The sequence below is a fragment of the Rosa rugosa genome, chromosome 2 (genome assembly GCF_958449725.1).
Source record: "Rosa rugosa chromosome 2, drRosRugo1.1, whole genome shotgun sequence".
In the NCBI taxonomy this organism is placed as follows: Eukaryota; Viridiplantae; Streptophyta; class Magnoliopsida; order Rosales; family Rosaceae; genus Rosa; species Rosa rugosa.
The window spans coordinates 6159082-6177180 of record NC_084821.1 but is presented as its reverse complement, the minus strand read 5'-3'; the positions used below and the strand labels follow the sequence as shown (position 1 = coordinate 6177180).

Here is an 18099-nt window from a genome sequence, read left to right as displayed (position 1 = left end):
CCCGAACTCAATGCACTGTCCGATATACTATTTCTTTTTCGGTGATTGGGTTTTTACTGCGGGATTGGGAGCTATACAGCATCTCAGAACATAAAAGAAGAAACAGTAAAATGGTAAAGCGGTATGATAATGAATGATCATAGTTAAGAAAGAAAAACTAACATTTTGTTTTAACAAAATCAGAAATTAGGGGAGAATTGAGTCGTGCTTTCATTGATAATAGAAGCATCTTTATACAGAGGATTAGAAGCATAGAGATAGAGTTGTACATGGAAACATAATCGTACAATAATTTGATATCTACGAATATCTCCGACAATATCTCTAACATAAACCATATTACAACTAAAGCAAGTAACTTAGAGTTTGGGCTAGACACATATTCTTGATTTACTTGAACAAAAGATATCCCTCTTGTGTCGCCCAAACGTGGTGCTCCTCTCGTTACCTCGTAAAACGGTAAAGCGGTATGATAATGAATTATCATAGTTAAGAAAGAAAAACTAACACTCTTGTTATGAAAATAATGGAAAATACTTCAGTACATTAATGTACCGATACATCAAGTAGACTAGGTTTACCCTTGTACCCATGGGTAAACTAACTCCATGCATGTCTACCCATGTACTGAGATAGTATACCTTTGTATTGAACTAGTCTACTTGATGTATCAGTACATTAATGTACTGTAGACGATCCCGAAAATAAATTCACTGAATAAGAAATACAGATATATCTAATAGGGAAAATATCAAAAAAAAAGTTGAACAACCTATTTTTAGACAATATTAGTTCCTCGGAGACAAACATTATAGGGCACAAAGTTCACCCTCATCCCTCATTCGGAGTCTGCCACTCTCTGAGAACCTACCGCCGGCATTTCCCTTATTTGTTAATTATTAAAGGTTTTTGTCCATTTACCCCATTTTTAGAGATTTTTTTCCCACTTACCCCATTAAGTTTTTTTAATTATCTCTTACCCAAAACACTCTAAAGAGGTCTTCCCTAATATCCCATTAAGATTTTTTTAAAATTTTTTTTAATACCATTTTACCCTCACCCCTTTGAAACTTAGAGAAAGAAAAAGAAACCATAGGAGACTTCGCCGGAGCCCGGTCACCGGCCGCCGCCCACCGGAATATGCTGAAAATCTCACCGGAAATGTTTTTTTGCCCCCAATAGACATCTATTGCCCCCTAATAAAGGGGCAATAAACCTCTATTGCCCCAATAGTCTATTGCTCCCTAATAGACGTCTATTGTCTCCCAATAGATGACTATCAGTCATGTATTGCCCCCCAATAGACGACTATCAGCCATATATTGCCCCCCAATAGAACTTTCGGTTGCCGGAATGGGAACTAATCTTTCTAAAATTAGACAAATAAAACTTTGATTAAAGAAAAAAATTAAGAGATTAAATCAATTTAAAAACGTCTATTGCCATTCAATAAACGTCTATTGCCCTCCAATAGACCTCTTGGGGGGGCAATAAACAACTTTTAATTTATAATTCAGTAATTTTAGCAGCACATCTGCATTATCTATTCACTATATATTGATTAACTCAGTACAAAGCTCAATTAAAATTTTTTAGGAAAAAAAAAGTGCAAAAAGAAAGTGCAAAAATAGTATCACAAAATAAGAAAAAGAAAAAAAGTAGAAAGTAACACAAACAAACGCCAGTATGACTACTCGGGCATGGGTTTACAATGATATATAAACAATAAGTTCACATTGGCATTGTATGCTGCCAAGTAACTTCCTTGTAACAGGAATAGAGAGTAAGAAATTTCCAGTACATCAAAAGTTCAAAACCACCATGAACATCACTGTGTTTAAGTTTCTCAATAGGATGCGTATATCTGATTTTTGTTTTTTTCAACCCCCAGTATAGAGAGTAATAATAATGAAAAAAAAAAATATCAATGTCTCACAGGCATTTCGTCAAACATCTGGTGAGCATCAATTTCAGTTTGTGATATGTATCCATATATAGTGAAGCACCGAGTCACTGATGCTTGGAAGTCACAAAAAGCAAATAGAATGGAAGAAAAACGAAAACCCACAACGCGAAGGTGAACTTATGAAGACGTAAAAACTATGAGTAGAAAGTAGAGGATCTTTATGCATATATATCCAGTGAGGGATGGGCCTGTTATGCTTCATCTTCTTCCCTAGCTTCTTCTTGATGATGATGGTCTTGTGTGACGACTGCAAAAATCAAACGATCCAATTTCCGGCAACGATGCACGCGGCGACTTGGAGCAGCGGCTTGCCGTATTTGACGCAGATCTGGGCATTGATGCAGGCGCCAATTTCAGGTGGAAATCATCGGAGCCTCCGGCAAGTACCCCTGCTCCGACGGCCTTGACCGGGACGGCGGGGAGAGAGAGAGAGCAATATGAAATCGGAGATGGATGAGAGAGAGATCTGAAAGAGGAGAGAGATCGAGGGAATAAACAATTTGGTTAAGGGTAAAATAATAAACATGGTAAGTGGGAATACAAATTTGTTGTTGGGGTAAGTGAGACAATTTTGGCTGATTTTGGTGCTTTGGGTCAAGAACCCATTTATTAAAAGCTTCATGCAAGTACGTAAGAAAAAGAATAAGCTAAGAAAAAGGGAGGACGTAAGAAAAGGAAACAGAGCTTCATGCAAGCCTAACAACAGCTCAAAACTACAACTATGGCCACCCCACAACAACCAACCATAACACCATCGTCCATGACACGCAATAACCTATGAAGCATAATTAATTACCTTTGCTGTATAAGAAAACTTATTAATCACAAGTGATAACTCCTTTGAAACAGCAATACCAATAGCAGCAAATATAATCCAATGCCACAGCAACACAAAGCCACTGCAATTATAGAGAATATACCACACCAACCCAAACTTGCAACAATCAGCCATACTGAAAATTTGGCAACCCCTGCAGGTTGTGAACGAAAGGCCACAGAAGCACACGAAGGGCATGGATCCCAACAATGCAATCCCCCATGGTCTAGTCCATAATTTGTTAAGCAATTAGCTAACAACCTAAGTTAAAAGCGGACATAACAATATCATGTCGATCAGACCAATAGTTTGAGATGCAACGCGGCCATAATACACACAACATTTTTACTCGTGGTCATTTGACAGGAAAATGTGCATGCATCTTGCATCAGCTGGAATATGATTAAACTGGATTCTTTGGGCCGGGCTCTTCAGTTCTGTAGCTTCTGCTTGTGCAAACCGGATTCTATTCTTTATGGCGATCAATCCAGACCAACTCCTTATTGTCAAGCAGTTTGATAACAACTGTACCGCCTTCTGTAACAAAAGTTGGATCTCAAAAACTGCATGAAGCGAACACATCTGGTATGACCATTCTTAGCTTATTGGTCATATATACATACAGGGCCAATAAGAAAGTATACTTTTACTATTTTGAGGCCATCACTAGTATGATCTTCTCTAATGGTAAGGTGAGATTTTTTGACTGAAAATCCATCTTCTAAGAAAAATCAAGAGGGCGCAACCTAGTAAGGGTTGTTTGAAATGTGGATATGTGGAGTGTTTATAAATAATGCAAGTTGGGACATAGCATATATTTTCCAAAATAATGCGGAAGAAATAACTAGACCATATATGCATGGAAAGTATTAGATCAATGAGTGCACCGTTCTAAACTCTAAATTAAGCACTTTTTTTGTTGATATACTGTACTTCTGTTTTATGTCCATACTAAATCACCGATCTCATGTTTTGTAAGTCTCTGCTAGTTTATTTTAAGGAAGTGACATTCATACTCCTTATTTCTTTTTTTAGTAACTTAGATTTTGTAGTTCATGAATCAACCGGCAACTCGGCAAGAATATATGAATGATTATTGTTGTTAAGAAGTTTAGACTGTTTAATTAGTTCCAAAAGGTACAAAGAGGTTTAGGGTAGGGAGACCTGGAATCACATATATCATAAGTAATCGGAGTATCATATGGTTACTAGAGCAGCCATAAACAACCAATAACAAGTAATAATAGTGCTTCATGCTTCACAATTTCAGCTACTCAATTTCAAATAAACACACAAAATACACAGAAACAATTAAACACCAAAGATGCACTATGCCAAAAAATGCTTCATACCATACCCCTCAGACGACAGAAGAGGTTTTTTCTGTTGTCTGATTTTTTTCAACGTCTTCAGACGACAGTTTTAACTATTTCTGTTGTCTGAATGGTATGAAAATCAATACTAGATCAATTTTTTCAAGTTTGTTGTAATTTAGAAAATTCAGACAACAGAATTCTGTTGTCTGAGTAAATGGAGAAATTATTTCTCTTTGTTTGGACAAAAATATGTTTTTGGCTGAACTAAAACTGAAGTGAGCTAGACCCCGAGTTTTCTAAACACTCGGTTAAAAAAACAGAAGCCTTCTTAATTTCCTTCTCCGCGAGCTAGACCCCAATTAAGCAATTGCAGCTCCCATTCTGGTTCTTCTCCCCCCGATCAGCAACATCCTTTCCCTTTCCCAATTATGGTTCTTCTCTCCCCGATCTAGGTTTTTTACACAAAAGAGTCTCATCGATCAACCTCTCCCCGATCTAGGTCAAGAAGACACTGTTGGTGGAGTTCTTCGATCCGATTTTACAAAGTATACTGTTGTTGCACGGTTAGTCTCAATCTCGTGTTAGGATTTCGACCTTGATTTGTGTTGGGTTTTAGGGTTTCGTTGAGATATCGATTTGGGGTTTCCTTTGAAATTAGATTTGTGATATCAATTTAGAGATGTGGTGGTTGAAATAGACTTGGGTGTTATTCTGGTTTTATGGATTTGGGGATGGTTTAGGGTTCATTTCGATTTGGGTGTTTGAAATTTGTTGAAAATTTATTGTTGTTCTTGAAATCGGGTTGGGTGTTTATCTTTTGGTTCTGGGTTTATAGCTTTTGACCGAATTAAATGTTTGTTCATTATATATATGATTGTTAATTGGGTTATGTAGGATTTCTGGTCAAGGAGAGGAGTCGTTACAGATAAAAAAAAAACCAACCAAAAAGCTTCAAACTTTACCTCATTTCATCTTCTTTTTCGGATTCTGTTGAATACCCAGTTCTTTTGTTAACTTTTCTTCTATTTTCTTTTGTGAGGATTGGTTCTTGAGGTGTCTGAGAAATTGGTTCTTGTTTTGGTCAGACTATGTAGCAACCTATGTAGCAAGGTTTCTTTGGTCAGACTAAGCCATGGCGTTCCCATTCTTAGAAGCAGTTATTGGTACTTCTCGATTTCTATCTCTCCACACTTCATCTTCTCTATTCTTGATCCGTTCCATAGCTTGTACCTACCTTTAATTTATCATCATTGTTTTACAGGTTTTATGATATTGATGTACAACTTTGAAACTTACTTGGATTTCCGCCAACATGCTGCTCTCAAACTTCCAACGTACACTTCCTAAAACTTTGGAAGGAGTAATCAGCCCAGAAAAGTTTGAGAAGTCGAGAGCCTACTGTCTTGAATGAAGGTATATGTGATTCTTATTGACCAACAATTCTCCCTATTCTAATAGCCCTACTCTTTAAAAGCTCACCCCTGTAAGTGTTCCAAATATATATTGATCACTAACTGAAATCGATTCATTCACCATTAATTCATTAATTAAGTTTGGTTTTGTTGTCTTATTTTCGTACTTAATTATTTGAGACTATAGCTTCCGGAGGGTCCGCTTAGGGAGAAAAGTGAGAATCTCGCTTCTTCCCTCATGTTTCCATTAAATTAAAGAAGTTGTTTGTCGTTGATGGATCTATAAGGTCAAGTCACAGCAATGTGAGGACTTTCACAATGTTTACGTTGTTCTGAATTTTTGTGGACTTTCTCGATCATCTTACCTATATATCATGGTACAGGCCTATATGTATGGATTTTTTAAGAACAAGAGGATTGTCCTTTATGATACACTGATCCAGCATGTATTAATTTCATACCAAAAAATTATCAAAACTTGTATTGTCTCGGTTAGTTTGTTGTTGTATATATCATTGTGGAAAAAAGGTATTTATGTGTGTAAATGAGTGCTTGCAGTGCAAAAATGATGAGGAAATTGTAGCTGTTCTAGCTCATGAGCTAGGCCATTGGAAGCTTAATCACAGTGTATACTTATTCATTTCTATGCAGGTATGTATGCTATAATTTTTCTTGCAAATGCATGTCATTTTAGAAACTAGTGACATTTATGGCCGGTTGACACTGAGTAAGCTCTTCAGTATTGCTGTGTGATTTTTCTACATTGGTGCAGATCTGTACGCTGTTACACTTTGGGGGATATGCTCTCCTGAGAAAGTCCAGCAGTCTGTCTCAAAGTTTTGGGTTTGATACCCAACCAGTAATCATTGGTCTCATCATATTTCAGGTATCAATATATAGCCCTTTTGCTAATTGCATAACTGTTCTATTTTGCTTTCACAGTAATCTGTTGGTTCTGAATATGTATAATATTAATTTGATCACATATATTAATATGACTACACTTTCTGTTTGCAGCATACCATAACACCTATCCAGCACCTAGTACACTTTGCTCGTAACCTTGTGAGCCGAGCTTTTGAATTTCAGGTGAACCATACTTCACAGTTGGCTTTTGATTTCTTTCCCTTCACAGTTGGCTTTTCTTCACAGGTGCTGACATCCCAGTTTTAACTCTGACAAATTGGTTCTTGAGGTGTCTGAGAAATTGGTTCTTGTTTTGTATCGTGCTTTGCTCTCAAAATTACTGGAAACCATGGTAGAGATTTCTGCCTGTTTGTATACTAGAAATGTTGTATAAACCAATTTATGAGTGTTCTTATGTCATGAGTGCAGAGTGCTTACAGTTTCCTTTTACCACTCTTCGTTTCTTTTTGTTTTTGTAGTTTACAAGGATTAGTAAATATGTTTCTTTTGGAAAACTAGATCTTGTATGTTTGTAATTAGAAACGTACTTGAACTTTGCATGATTTTCTTTTGATTGACAAGGAAACACATAGCTAAACTTTGCTTAAGAGAGACTTGCTGCATATCCTGAAATCTCTTCCCCTTTAGTTCTCGGACAAAAGTTACAGCAGCACCACACTTTTAGTTGCATATGGGATTTATGTGTTTTGATTAGTTCTCATCAAAACTGTTGCAGGTACCATATCTTTTGAAGAAAGTTTTTCAATCATTTTTAGCATAGGAAGAAGAAGTTCTGGAAAAGCTTTAAAAATAAGTTGTAATTCTTTCTGGCTTGTACAGTGTTTAATGCAGCAGGAAAAAGCTGAAAACTTGATCCTTTGTAACTATGTAAAAGACATTTACTTGGTTGGTTGAAGTTGTGGGGCTTGGTAAATGTCTGATTCAGAAATCCTTTCTGCTAGTTCTGTAAGCCCATATGCATCTGTCACTTCTCATTACATATAATATAATCCTTATAAGTCTTTTTTTTGCTTTTCTGTGACTTTTTCTTTCTTTTGGCTTGATCAATATTTATTGCCCTCTGGCCTTGTTTGGCTTTAAGCTTTAGTATTCATAGGATGATGGGATCAATTCACCTCAGAAGAGAATGAGAATGCTCAGTAAATGAGATAATATGAAAGACTTGAAGTGCAGGTATTATGTGATGTTCCGGCTTGAAGTGCAGGTATTATGTGATGTTCCTTTCTTGGTTAGCTTTTTGATATATGAAAGACTGTTGTCACCCCCAAACCTAATGGCTTGATGTGTTATTCTTGAACTAGTTTCTCAATGAATTTTGTTCCAGGGGTTGGCTGTTGTTGCAATATTGAGGCACTTTAGATACCCTTGCAGGTAAATCATGTTCTGAACTAATGTTAGTTTCTGTCCAACTAATATTACTTATTGCTTGCTTTAATTTTCTTCCGAGTGTTGAAGTTATTTTAGCATTTCTTTTGTTTCATTTCTATACATAGTGTTCCATATTGTTAATGATGGTAGTGAGTAATTATATAGCCTTGCAGGTAATGTGGTATTTTTATCAAGCTGATTGTCTGGTCTGTTATTATAGGTTCATTTAGCACCTGGAAGCAAATTTAATTTTCAAAAATATATCAAAAGATCATTAGAAGATGACTTTAAAGTCTGCGCAGACTTAGAAGTTCCTTCAGATGATGGCAAAAAGAAGAAAGCCATAACATCAATCGGAATATTAACAGCAGCACTTCTGCTTCTGCTTTTGGTTGCAGGTATTATGTAGAGTAAGGGCTACATAGGAGGAAAGATCGCTGCAGATAAAGGTTTGAAGCATGTTAAAGTCTAGTGTGGTCAAAGTCGTAACTAGTATCTTTTATCTCCTAAGATTCAAGTTTTGCCTTGTCCACAATGTCTAAATAGTTCAACTGTTGTCTTTATGAACAAGAGATAAGCTTAATACTTTATCTTAATTGACATGGAAGCAGAGCTCAGAGAAATGGATTTGCAGACATGATTTTTTACTTTAAAACAGATATTGAAATGGTTGTAACTATGAAATATTGTATTTTGGATGATGTTGATGCAATGAAACGTAGGCATCATTTTGAATGCTGATTTTAGTCCAATTTTATGGTTTTGATGATTGTAAATGAATGATGTTGAAATGGTTGAAAGGCAACATATGTATATATATGCAGGTTTCACAATTTATGTTGTATCAAGAAAATAGAAACAACATAAACAAATGATCATCTGTTGTTTCTACCACGTTCAAACAATAGAAAAGTAGAGTGCAACGAGCTCTCAGACAACAGAACTAGATGGTTGATATGTTGTTTTTACCTACTTCAAACAACAGAAAAGTGGAGTTCAAAGAGCTCTCAGACAACAGAAGTAGGTGGTTCATATGTTGTTTCTACCTACTTCAAACAACATAAAAGTATATTTCTAATCATTCTCAATCAAACAACAGAACATAACTAAAACAATGGTTTAAAGTCCAAACAAACAACAGAAAAATGAGATTGAATACTAATTCAAACAACAGAAATTTGGGTAAGACTATACTCCAAGTGACATTCAAACAACATAAAAAAACTAAAACTGTAGTTAGAAATCAAATCTAACCACAAGAATCACAATTATCTGTAGTCCAAAGAAATCTCAAACAACATAACTCACGATATAAATGTTGTTACATACGAAATCAGTCGACATATAACTGTCATTGTTCTTCAAATCAGACGACAGAAACAACATAAATATGTAGTGGTATGGTGTTTCAGACGACAGAAAGACCCCGATTCTTCAATATTAGGTACTTCAGACGACAGTACCTTAAACTAAATCTGTCGTCTGAGTGCATTATCAACGACGGAGAATATCTGTCGTCTGAGTGGCTAAGAGACGGCAGCCACCTAGACGACAGATTTTTACTTCATCAGACGACAGATATGGTCTGTCGTCTGAAGACTTTTTTGGCATAGTGATGGAGAATCCAAATTATATGGTTCAAGCGAAAAACTAGCCATCATTTAAATGCAGAAAATGGCAATCCCTCTCCAGTTTTGTTCTGCTTCTTAGTTTTTAAGGCCTTGAGTCCTCAGGCCACATGCTTCATCATCATTCAGGTACTGAAACTAAAGTTTCATCATATACAGTTATGTCAAATATCGTACACTCAGGCACCTCCTCAAGTCTATAATGGGCGCTGCACACTGTATTCTCTTCTTGATGGCAATCAATCCAGACCAACTCATTCTTGCCAGGCAGTTTGATCATATATACTGTACCGTCTTCTGTAATAAATCTACGTTCTTTGCCAAGCAGTTTGATCATAACTGTACCGCCTTCTGTAACGAAACTAGGTTCCCAGCTAGTGCATGAAGTGAACTCATCTGGTAAATCATCTCGACCCAATTGAATGAGTTTAACCCAAGATTCAGGCACACCATACTCTCTCATCACCCAAAATGTCATATACCCATAAGGATCCGCAGACCATACACCAAGGCACCCTCCTAAAAGAACCTGAGTTCTTACACAAGTCACATGCGTGCCATCTTCATTTTGGTTGAAAACAGGTAATGGCACTTGCCGGAACTCCTCCTCTGCTAAATCAAAAGCAACCATAGTTGGTTCTATTTTCCCACCTGTTGGATAGTTGACCCAATGAATCGCTCCATTTGAAAGAGCCCCCTGTCCGTCAATCCAGCCGGTCAATGAAGAGGGAGATTTAATAACTTTCCAAACGTTGGCTCTGAGTGAGAACACATGAACTTCAACAAAATCACCGAGAGCAGGTTTTATGAAAACAAGCTTGTAGTCGTCAGTGGCTGACACTTGACCAAAACCATGATATAAAAAGCTACAGTTCTTTTTCTCCTCTGTTGATTTTGTCATCTCAACCCCAAAACTTGGAGCAGGTATTTTGCGGAAAAATCCAGTTGATGGATTCCAGATAGACAAGTTCTTAAAATAACTTTTATAGGATTCACCTAGAAGTACCAAACCATTGCACAAGGCCATTACTCGTTGGCTCTTCTCCTCCGACGGGAAGGTGAGATTATTGACTGAAGAATAACCTTCCAAGGATTGAAATCGAGAGGGCAACCAAGGCATGTTATCTTCAAAACGATTGGGAATTCGACCTTCTACGGTTTTATCTGTAGGGTAGATGCAGATGAGGACTTTTTGACAGAGGCTGCCCTGCTGTGATGCTAGTTGAAGGTGAGACTTGCCAAATTGAGGATCAGAAATGATAATAGAACGCCACCGTTTCGACACACAAGTGAACCGGATCAAGGACTTGACCGGCAACCGACAAAGAATCTTCACTATAACATCTTCATGTAGATCAAAGCTCTCATTTTTCATCTTCGACATTGACATGATTTCTGGAAGGAATTAAACAAAACAGAAAAAACTGCTGCAACACCAATGCAACCAAGAAAGTATTAAGACTTCTGAAAAGCTATAAGCTGACGGAGATCACAACAATAATCCAATCAGATGTTTTGAGATTATGAGCTAAATTTTCACTAGAATTTTGAATGTTTTGACTCCCATGCATGACTTAGACCCAACACGAAAATTAATTGAACTAATGAACTTCACTCTCCGTAATCTGGTTACAGTGAAATAGATATATATTTTTATGAGTATTTTCCTTTGTGTGGATTTCTCTAATAGACCAAAAGCTTTAAAGTTGTAAAGATATAAATAACAATACGATCAGATCCCAGATTAGAATCAGAGTTCTCTAATTATTGAATTGAATCAAGAAAACTTACCGGCAAAGAGCTGGATGTGGTGGCCGGCTGCAAGCCTGCATACAGCTCCTATGTGATCACAACCCAAAATCAAATCAAGGAACGTAGCGATTGATTTTAGGTTTATGAAGACGGCTTTAGGGCTTGGGCTTGGAACTTATCATAAAAAGTTTCGGCTTTCTATTTGGACGGTTCTTACGAAGTGAGTATAGTTCGTCAACAACAATAGGGAGCAGCTAGTAGAGAATGAACGGAGAAGTAAATAATAGGTTTGAAAGTCATACTCGTTGTCAACACCAGTCAGATCATCCAATCCATCACCATCATCTTCCTCAGAGAGATCGATGAAGACAGGGTACATCTTCTTCGTCGACGACATTGGCAAGACCTATGAACCTAATCAAAAAAGAAGATTTAGACTAGAATATTTGAACTCAGGTAACAACGTACAAGACAAGACTCATAAAGATATGAAGCCAAAAGTATTTTTGGCAATATTCTTAAGGGTGAGTCTAGTTAGACCTCCCAATTTGCTATTTGGACCTCCTTTAATTTTTGTAAAAATTTAATGGTTAATTACATATAAATGCATATTTGAATATTTTTTTTAGCCATAAGGCCACCAAATATTTTTTTCCCTCATAAGGCCACTAGATTAAAAAAAGTGTTAAATTTTAGATATAAAAATCAACATATTTACATAAATGCTACTATAGTAAAAAGTCAACAATCATCCTCTCTCTCTTCTCCGGCGAGTTCTCCGGCGGGTCTCCGGTCGACCTCTGGTCAACTCCGACCAGTCTCCGACCAACTTCCGGCAGGTCTTCGGCCGACCTCCGGCGACCACAAAAGCTACTGTCACTAACATCAAAAGCTACTGTAGCTAGCAACAAAAGCTACTCTAGTTAGATTTCCGACAACCTCCGGTGAGGTCACAAAAGCTACTGTCACGTGACCAGCAACAAAAGCTGCTATTACTAACAAAAGCTACTATCACTAGCAACAAAAGCTACTCTGGTGAGATTTTCAGCAACCTCCGGCGAGGTGATAAAAGCTACTATCACTAGCAACAAAAGCTACTCCTCAACAAAAAAACCCTATGCTCCCAAAAACCAAAAAATACTATCCCCATCAACAAAAGCTACTGTCACCAACACCAAAAATTACTCTTACCATCAGCAAAAGTTACTATCATCAATCTCAAAAGCAATAACCAAGCAAAACAAAAACTACTACCAAACAGAATAAAAGCTACACCAAGAGATTGAGAAAGCTATTATTAGAGACTAGTAAAGCTATGGAAATGTAAAATGATACAACCAAAATAAAAATGCTACAGCAATCGAGAGAAGAAAACATATTCAATGATACAAAAAGTATGCAATGTTCAACAATGATATAACTATGTAAAAAGCTACTTCCATAGTTGTAAAAAGCCAATGCCACAGTTGTGAAAGTCTATTACAATAGTTGTATAAAGCTACTGTCAATATTATAATGCTACTGTAATTTTTCAATGGTGACGCTCTAAACCCATAGGCATAATTTTGCCCCTTCATCACGAAACTTCATTTCAAACATTTCTTGATTAGTTGAACGATCTCTTGGTCAATGGAGGCTTCAATATTCAAATTCACATGATTTTTGAAATCTACTACTACAAATGCAAAGGGAAGAATTCTGCAAGAATAAAGATACAACAAAATATTAGTATTTGAAATGAAATTAAAAACGACAATATATCGGCAATGTATCGCTGCGTCGCAAACATGACACGCTTTATCAACTAGATAATAAAAAATAAGTAATCTAAAAAGCAACGGCCATAGGTACAGAAAGTTACTATAACACACATACAAATCTACTGGACCAGTTCTAAAAAGCTATAGGTACGGAAAGCTATTATAAAATATGTACAAAGCTACTGCACGAGTAAGAAAAGGCTACTGACATATGTACAGAAAACTACTATAGTACATGTACAAAGCTACTGGATTAGAAATGAAAAGCTACTGCCAGGGATATTAATTGCAACAAAAACCAGTTGATTATCCATGTTAATAGTGTAACACAAATCTCAAACAAGAAATGCTAGTGATACGAAATCACAACAGGAAAAAAAAAACTAAATTTCATACAAAATCTTAATTTTCCAATTTGATAAGGTATTGACATAAAACAACTTAAAATCAATCAAAATGAAAATATAAAAGCTACTGACATCAACTTAAAAATATACTAACATAGGTATAGAAAGCTACAATCACTGTAATGGAAAACCACTACAATAGTTACAGAGAGCTGCTAATTTGAAAATAGAAGCTACTGACATCAACTTGAAAAAATAATAACATAGACACAAAAAGCTACTATCACTATATTGAAAAACCACTAAACAATTATAAGGAGCTACTAACTTGAAATAATGAAAATGAAAATAGAAGCTACTGACATCAGGCTGATACTAACATAGACATAAAAAGATACTATCATGATGTTAAAAAGCCGCTATAACAGTTATAGAGGATTACTGTATGCTATCACTATATTTAAACCAAGACATTCTCTTCAGGCATCTAGAGATATCCATAGGATTTCCCATGTACAAAGTCAGCCATAAATTCCCCTCATTACAACAAACTAATGGTTCATAAAATTAGACCCAAAACAGGACCAACAAGAATACAAAAAACTACGAACAGTAACAAACTAGAAAAACTCAAATCAATATTCCAATCCTACTTTTCGTGAGGTTACGAAGCACAAAAAGTTTGATAATACACACTAACCATCCATACATAAAAACGGGGTAAACAAACAGATTAATTAGGTTTTTAACTAAGCAAACAGAGCAATCTATCAACCAGAACCTTACAACAATATAAATCTTGAGCTAACTTTAACTGATTGGTAAATTAGCTAAGCGTAAAATGAAAATATACCTTGAATCTCGGCTAGGGCTCATAAGGCCGAGCTCAACTACCACCTCGAGGCTATGGAACGTTTTGTTTCGGTCATAGAGATCCTCGAAACCCATCTCCGGTGAAGGATCCGAGTGCAGCAAGAACTACATGTCTCACCTCTTCTCTGTTCATAAATTTCACCAAGATGCAATTGCAGTCACCTCCAATTTGTAATTGCAGCGATCACCGAGGAACATGGAGACGACAGAGCCGAGGAGCACAAGGCAGTAAGGCAAGTCGGCGTAGGGAAGCTCGTCATCGCCATTAGAAGATAAGAGGAGAGGTTGGGATAAGACTCTGGCTCCGGCGAGAAAGAGAGACAGAGAGAGAAGAAGAAAACAGATAGATCTGTAAAAGAGATAGGTCTGTAATGTAAAGCCGGATGGAATTGGGTTTGTTAGGTGAGAGGGTAAAATTGTCAGAAAATAAATAATTTGGATATGCAAATGGCCTTATATGTACAAAAAACATTAGGTGGCTTTATAGCTAATTAAAGTTTTAAAATGACACTTGTGAGTAATTTTCTAAAAATTTAATCACTATTTTACCCCTCTTATAGAAAATACAAGATTTTGGCCCTCATATATCCAAAAAAATAAAAAATTACAAGTGAATATTGCATCCATGTCCAATCCCAACAGAGAAGTTCCAATGAGATATGTTTACACTATTTATTTGCAGATCCAATACGTTTTTTCCGTCATCTCTCTCTATCAAACTGATGGAATTATGAATTAATTTATATTTAATCTTTCATTCAGCAACTATAACAAAGGCAATCCAATGGGTTTATAAATCTGATGAGCAACAAAGCCAGCGAAAATCAGTATTCTACAATCCTTTATTAAAGAAATATAATTTCTATTCTCATTATCAACATGCAAGCTTTGTTCTGCAACTAAAAAAATTAACTCAAACCAATTCCTGCTCATATTTGTTTCTGGGCTTGCGCCGCCGACCAAATCGCAGAAGCTTTACAATGAACCTTGGTACCCGACAACCAACTCGAGCTGAAGATATAAATGGGGAATAGGAGGTTGATAAAATGGAATTCAAATATATAAAATACAAATAAGGATAAATTAGGAAATTTGATGGACAAAAATAAAGGAGGTACAAAAAGCAAATTGGGAGGTCTGAATAGAACCACCCTATCCTTAAAGGGATTGAGCATAGCGGGCCGATACCTGTGGCCTAAAAATGAGTCTATTTGGGTTTGGGTCATAGCTTCGCCCATTCCGGAGTCCATAAAGAAAACGAGTCCTTATAGGATTCGAGTAGCGGAGACCGATTAGGAATCTTCAATCAATAATCCTTATATGGCAAGGAACCGTCGAAACCCTAATTATAAATACTAGGTTTCAAGGGACAACAAGACACAACTCTTCAATCAACTAATCTCTCAGATTATCAAAGTCTCTCCGGAGCAAACCTACCTTCAACCTAGTTGAAACCAGCGAAACAAGGGTAACTCCCTCGCCACCCAGCGAAGCTAAAGTCACGCTTTAGCAAACCCATGTTTTCTCCTACTTTCCGGTGATTGCTCTGCTTAGTCTACAACACTAAGTATCGACTCGGTGATGCAAGAGATCACACCACAAGTTCTTATCCGTAAGGCAAGAAGTCTTGTTCCGAAAGGCATAGAAAAGAACCTGGTGACGAGGTTGGTGCTCTCCTCATCCACAGCGTTTGAGAAGAAGACAGGCCAAGGACGCCCCGATGACTACACCGCAAGGTGTTGGCACGCTCGCGCATTCAAAAGAGACAGTTTGCTACCCAAACTAGTTTTGGAGCCAAACAATCAGTATATATTTTCATGGCAAAAGAACACAACATAAAATTATTTTAGGGTTGTTCAGTCAAGATGTGTGTAGTAAATATGCACCTTTTACCCAGAACCTTGTTTCTCTTTATAGACTTATGACTGCAAAACAGTTGTTTGGACCCAAAATGAGCATTTTGGCCTGACAAGGCGTGTCTTGGAGAAATTGAGCCAAAGTCAGTGGCTCAAGCTATATATTGTCGACAAGTTCGAAATATATTATTTAGAGGCTAAATAAAGCCTACTATGGAAGATTATGCGAGCTGCAAGAAAAGGAAATGATGGAAGCATGGAAATGAAAAGTCAACTTTAGCACATTTTCCTACTTCTGCTAGGAAAAACCGAGCTAAACAAGGAAGGAGGGGTGGCAGACTGACCAAATGAACTCTAAATGAGCTGAAACTCTGCAGATCCATTCTAGACAGCCCAAGGATCATTTCTTATGAAGAGTTCCAAAGCTCGTTCGGAGTGGAAAACCTTCAAACAAACAGTCCAATTTTCTGCAGAAGCAAAACTTGGAAACTGGACCTGTAAGAGGTCCAGCAGCATTTCCGGCCCAACCACATGAAAATAAATTCTGAAATTTTACCACAATAATCTACATTCATGGTGGATCATTTCATATGAAGAAATCGAAGGTTGAATCTGAGTTCTTAGTGGAGATAAAAATTGAGGGATAAGGGAGCAGAAAATGACTTAAACCTAACAAATTCCATTAAGTGTTTAAGTATTCAAACCTAACATTCCATTAATGTTTAAGTGCTAAAACCTAACCCATTATGAGTTGTTTAAGGCCAAATAGTGTTGCTTGGTAGCCTATAAATAGAGGCTACAACATAGAACAATTCACTCATTCACAACATCAAAACATCTCTAAGATGATCTAAGTTCTCTCTAGAGCAACCTCTCTAAGAGCAACTCATCTCCTTCTCTTTCTCTTATCGGTGATCACACTCCTAGTCCTAGTCTTCTCGGAAGCCGACTTTCAGTGCCACCAAACCCTCTGTCAAAGTGCTTCGGTCCTAGTCTCCTCGGGAGCCGACTGTAGTACCGCGACCACAACGGTTACGGAACCAGCCAAGCAAGGGTAACGCCCTAGCAACCCAGCCAAGCTAAAGTCACGCTTTAGCAAGATCTCAACACTTCTAGGTGATGTCGCTCTGCTCAATCTACAATATTGAGTATCGATTGTGTGAACAAGAAGAAACTACAACAAAGTCCTTACCACAAGGCACAAAGAATCCCGCGACGAGGTTGGTGCTCTCCTCGTCTACAATCGCTTGAAAGAAGTCAGGTCAAGGGACACCCCCGACGACCGCACCCGAACGGTACTGGCACGCCCGCGCAGAAAAGAGACTGTTGACCAGCTCAAGAAAAACTGGAGCCAAACAACAGTAATAGGATGATGATGCAAAATATCACAGCAAGACAAACCACAGCACACCAACACAGAATTTTATAGAGGTTCGACAAAACTTTGCCTACGTCCTCTGTGTGATCTCTCTTGAGAATCACTAGCACTATGGAGAATAACAACTTAATTAGAAGTACTTATTGAAATCCTTATGCTAATCCCCAACCCCTTTGCTAGATCTCTCTATCACCCTTGGCTCTCCCTGCCCCTGTGTTTGTATGTTAACTGAGAACTCTCTGAGACCTCTCTTTGATCTCTTCTCTGATCTAAGGACACATTATGTGACCTCCCTGCAGCCCTATTTATAGATTATAGGTGCTGGTTACAAACATGTCACATTAGGATTCCTAAAACTATTAGAACAAGGAAAGAGAGCTAAGCTTTCCTATTCCTAACTAGAATAGAACTTACTTTCCATGTCTAAATCAATAGGAATAACTCTTCCTATTCCAAAACCCATTAGGATACTAGAAGAATTCCTGTGCGCACTAATCTTCATTTACCCATCTGGTTTTGCCTTGAATCCTAATCAATTTAGGCATATCAACGAGCCAAATTCACAACAATCTCCACCTTGGTGAGTTGATACCAAACTGATTGCTGCAACCTCCAGGATATCTTGTACTTCTCGAAGTAATCCTGAAACCTTCACCTTGGCAAAAGTCTATTTGCCTCAATGCACCTCAAGTGAGGAGG

At 37.3% G+C, this 18099-nt stretch overlaps 1 protein-coding gene and 2 long non-coding RNA genes across 6 annotated transcripts; 2 read left to right on the top strand and 1 right to left on the bottom strand.

The window, feature by feature from the left end:
- The first annotated feature begins 5743 nt into the window (after positions 1-5743).
- Positions 5744-6391, top strand: LOC133728019 (uncharacterized). Its single transcript, XR_009855510.1, has 3 exons — positions 5744-5814; positions 5895-5957; positions 6070-6391. It is a non-coding gene; the product is annotated as an uncharacterized LOC133728019 (long non-coding RNA).
- Positions 6392-7086: 695 nt separating this feature from the next.
- On the top strand, positions 7087-8477 carry LOC133727760 (uncharacterized). 3 transcript variants are annotated; one of them, XR_009855341.1, is made up of 4 exons: positions 7087-7383; positions 7520-7642; positions 7763-7809; positions 8205-8477. It is a non-coding gene; the product is annotated as an uncharacterized LOC133727760 (long non-coding RNA). The 3 variants fall into 3 exon arrangements; XR_009855339.1 differs by having other exon boundaries at positions 7087-7642; XR_009855340.1 differs by having other exon boundaries at positions 7087-7642; positions 7740-7809.
- Positions 8478-9030: 553 nt separating this feature from the next.
- LOC133732774 (F-box/kelch-repeat protein At3g06240-like) lies at positions 9031-11586 on the bottom strand. 2 transcript variants are annotated; one of them, XM_062160355.1, is made up of 2 exons: positions 11226-11586; positions 9031-10861 (listed from the first exon to the last, which is right to left on the bottom strand). In XM_062160355.1, the coding sequence occupies exon 2, from the start codon at positions 10822-10824 to the stop codon at positions 9556-9558; it is 1269 nt and encodes a 422-aa protein (XP_062016339.1). In that variant the 5' UTR covers positions 10825-10861; positions 11226-11586; the 3' UTR covers positions 9031-9555. The 2 variants fall into 2 exon arrangements, with proteins under 2 accessions (XP_062016339.1, XP_062016340.1); XM_062160356.1 differs by having other exon boundaries at positions 9031-10858.
- Positions 11587-18099: the final 6513 nt, after the last annotated feature.

Excerpts from the sequence above, each read along its gene's own strand:
- LOC133732774 (XM_062160355.1), bottom strand. The coding sequence starts at position 10,824 with ATGTCAATGTCGAAGATGAAAAATGAGAGCTTTGATCTACATGAAGAT.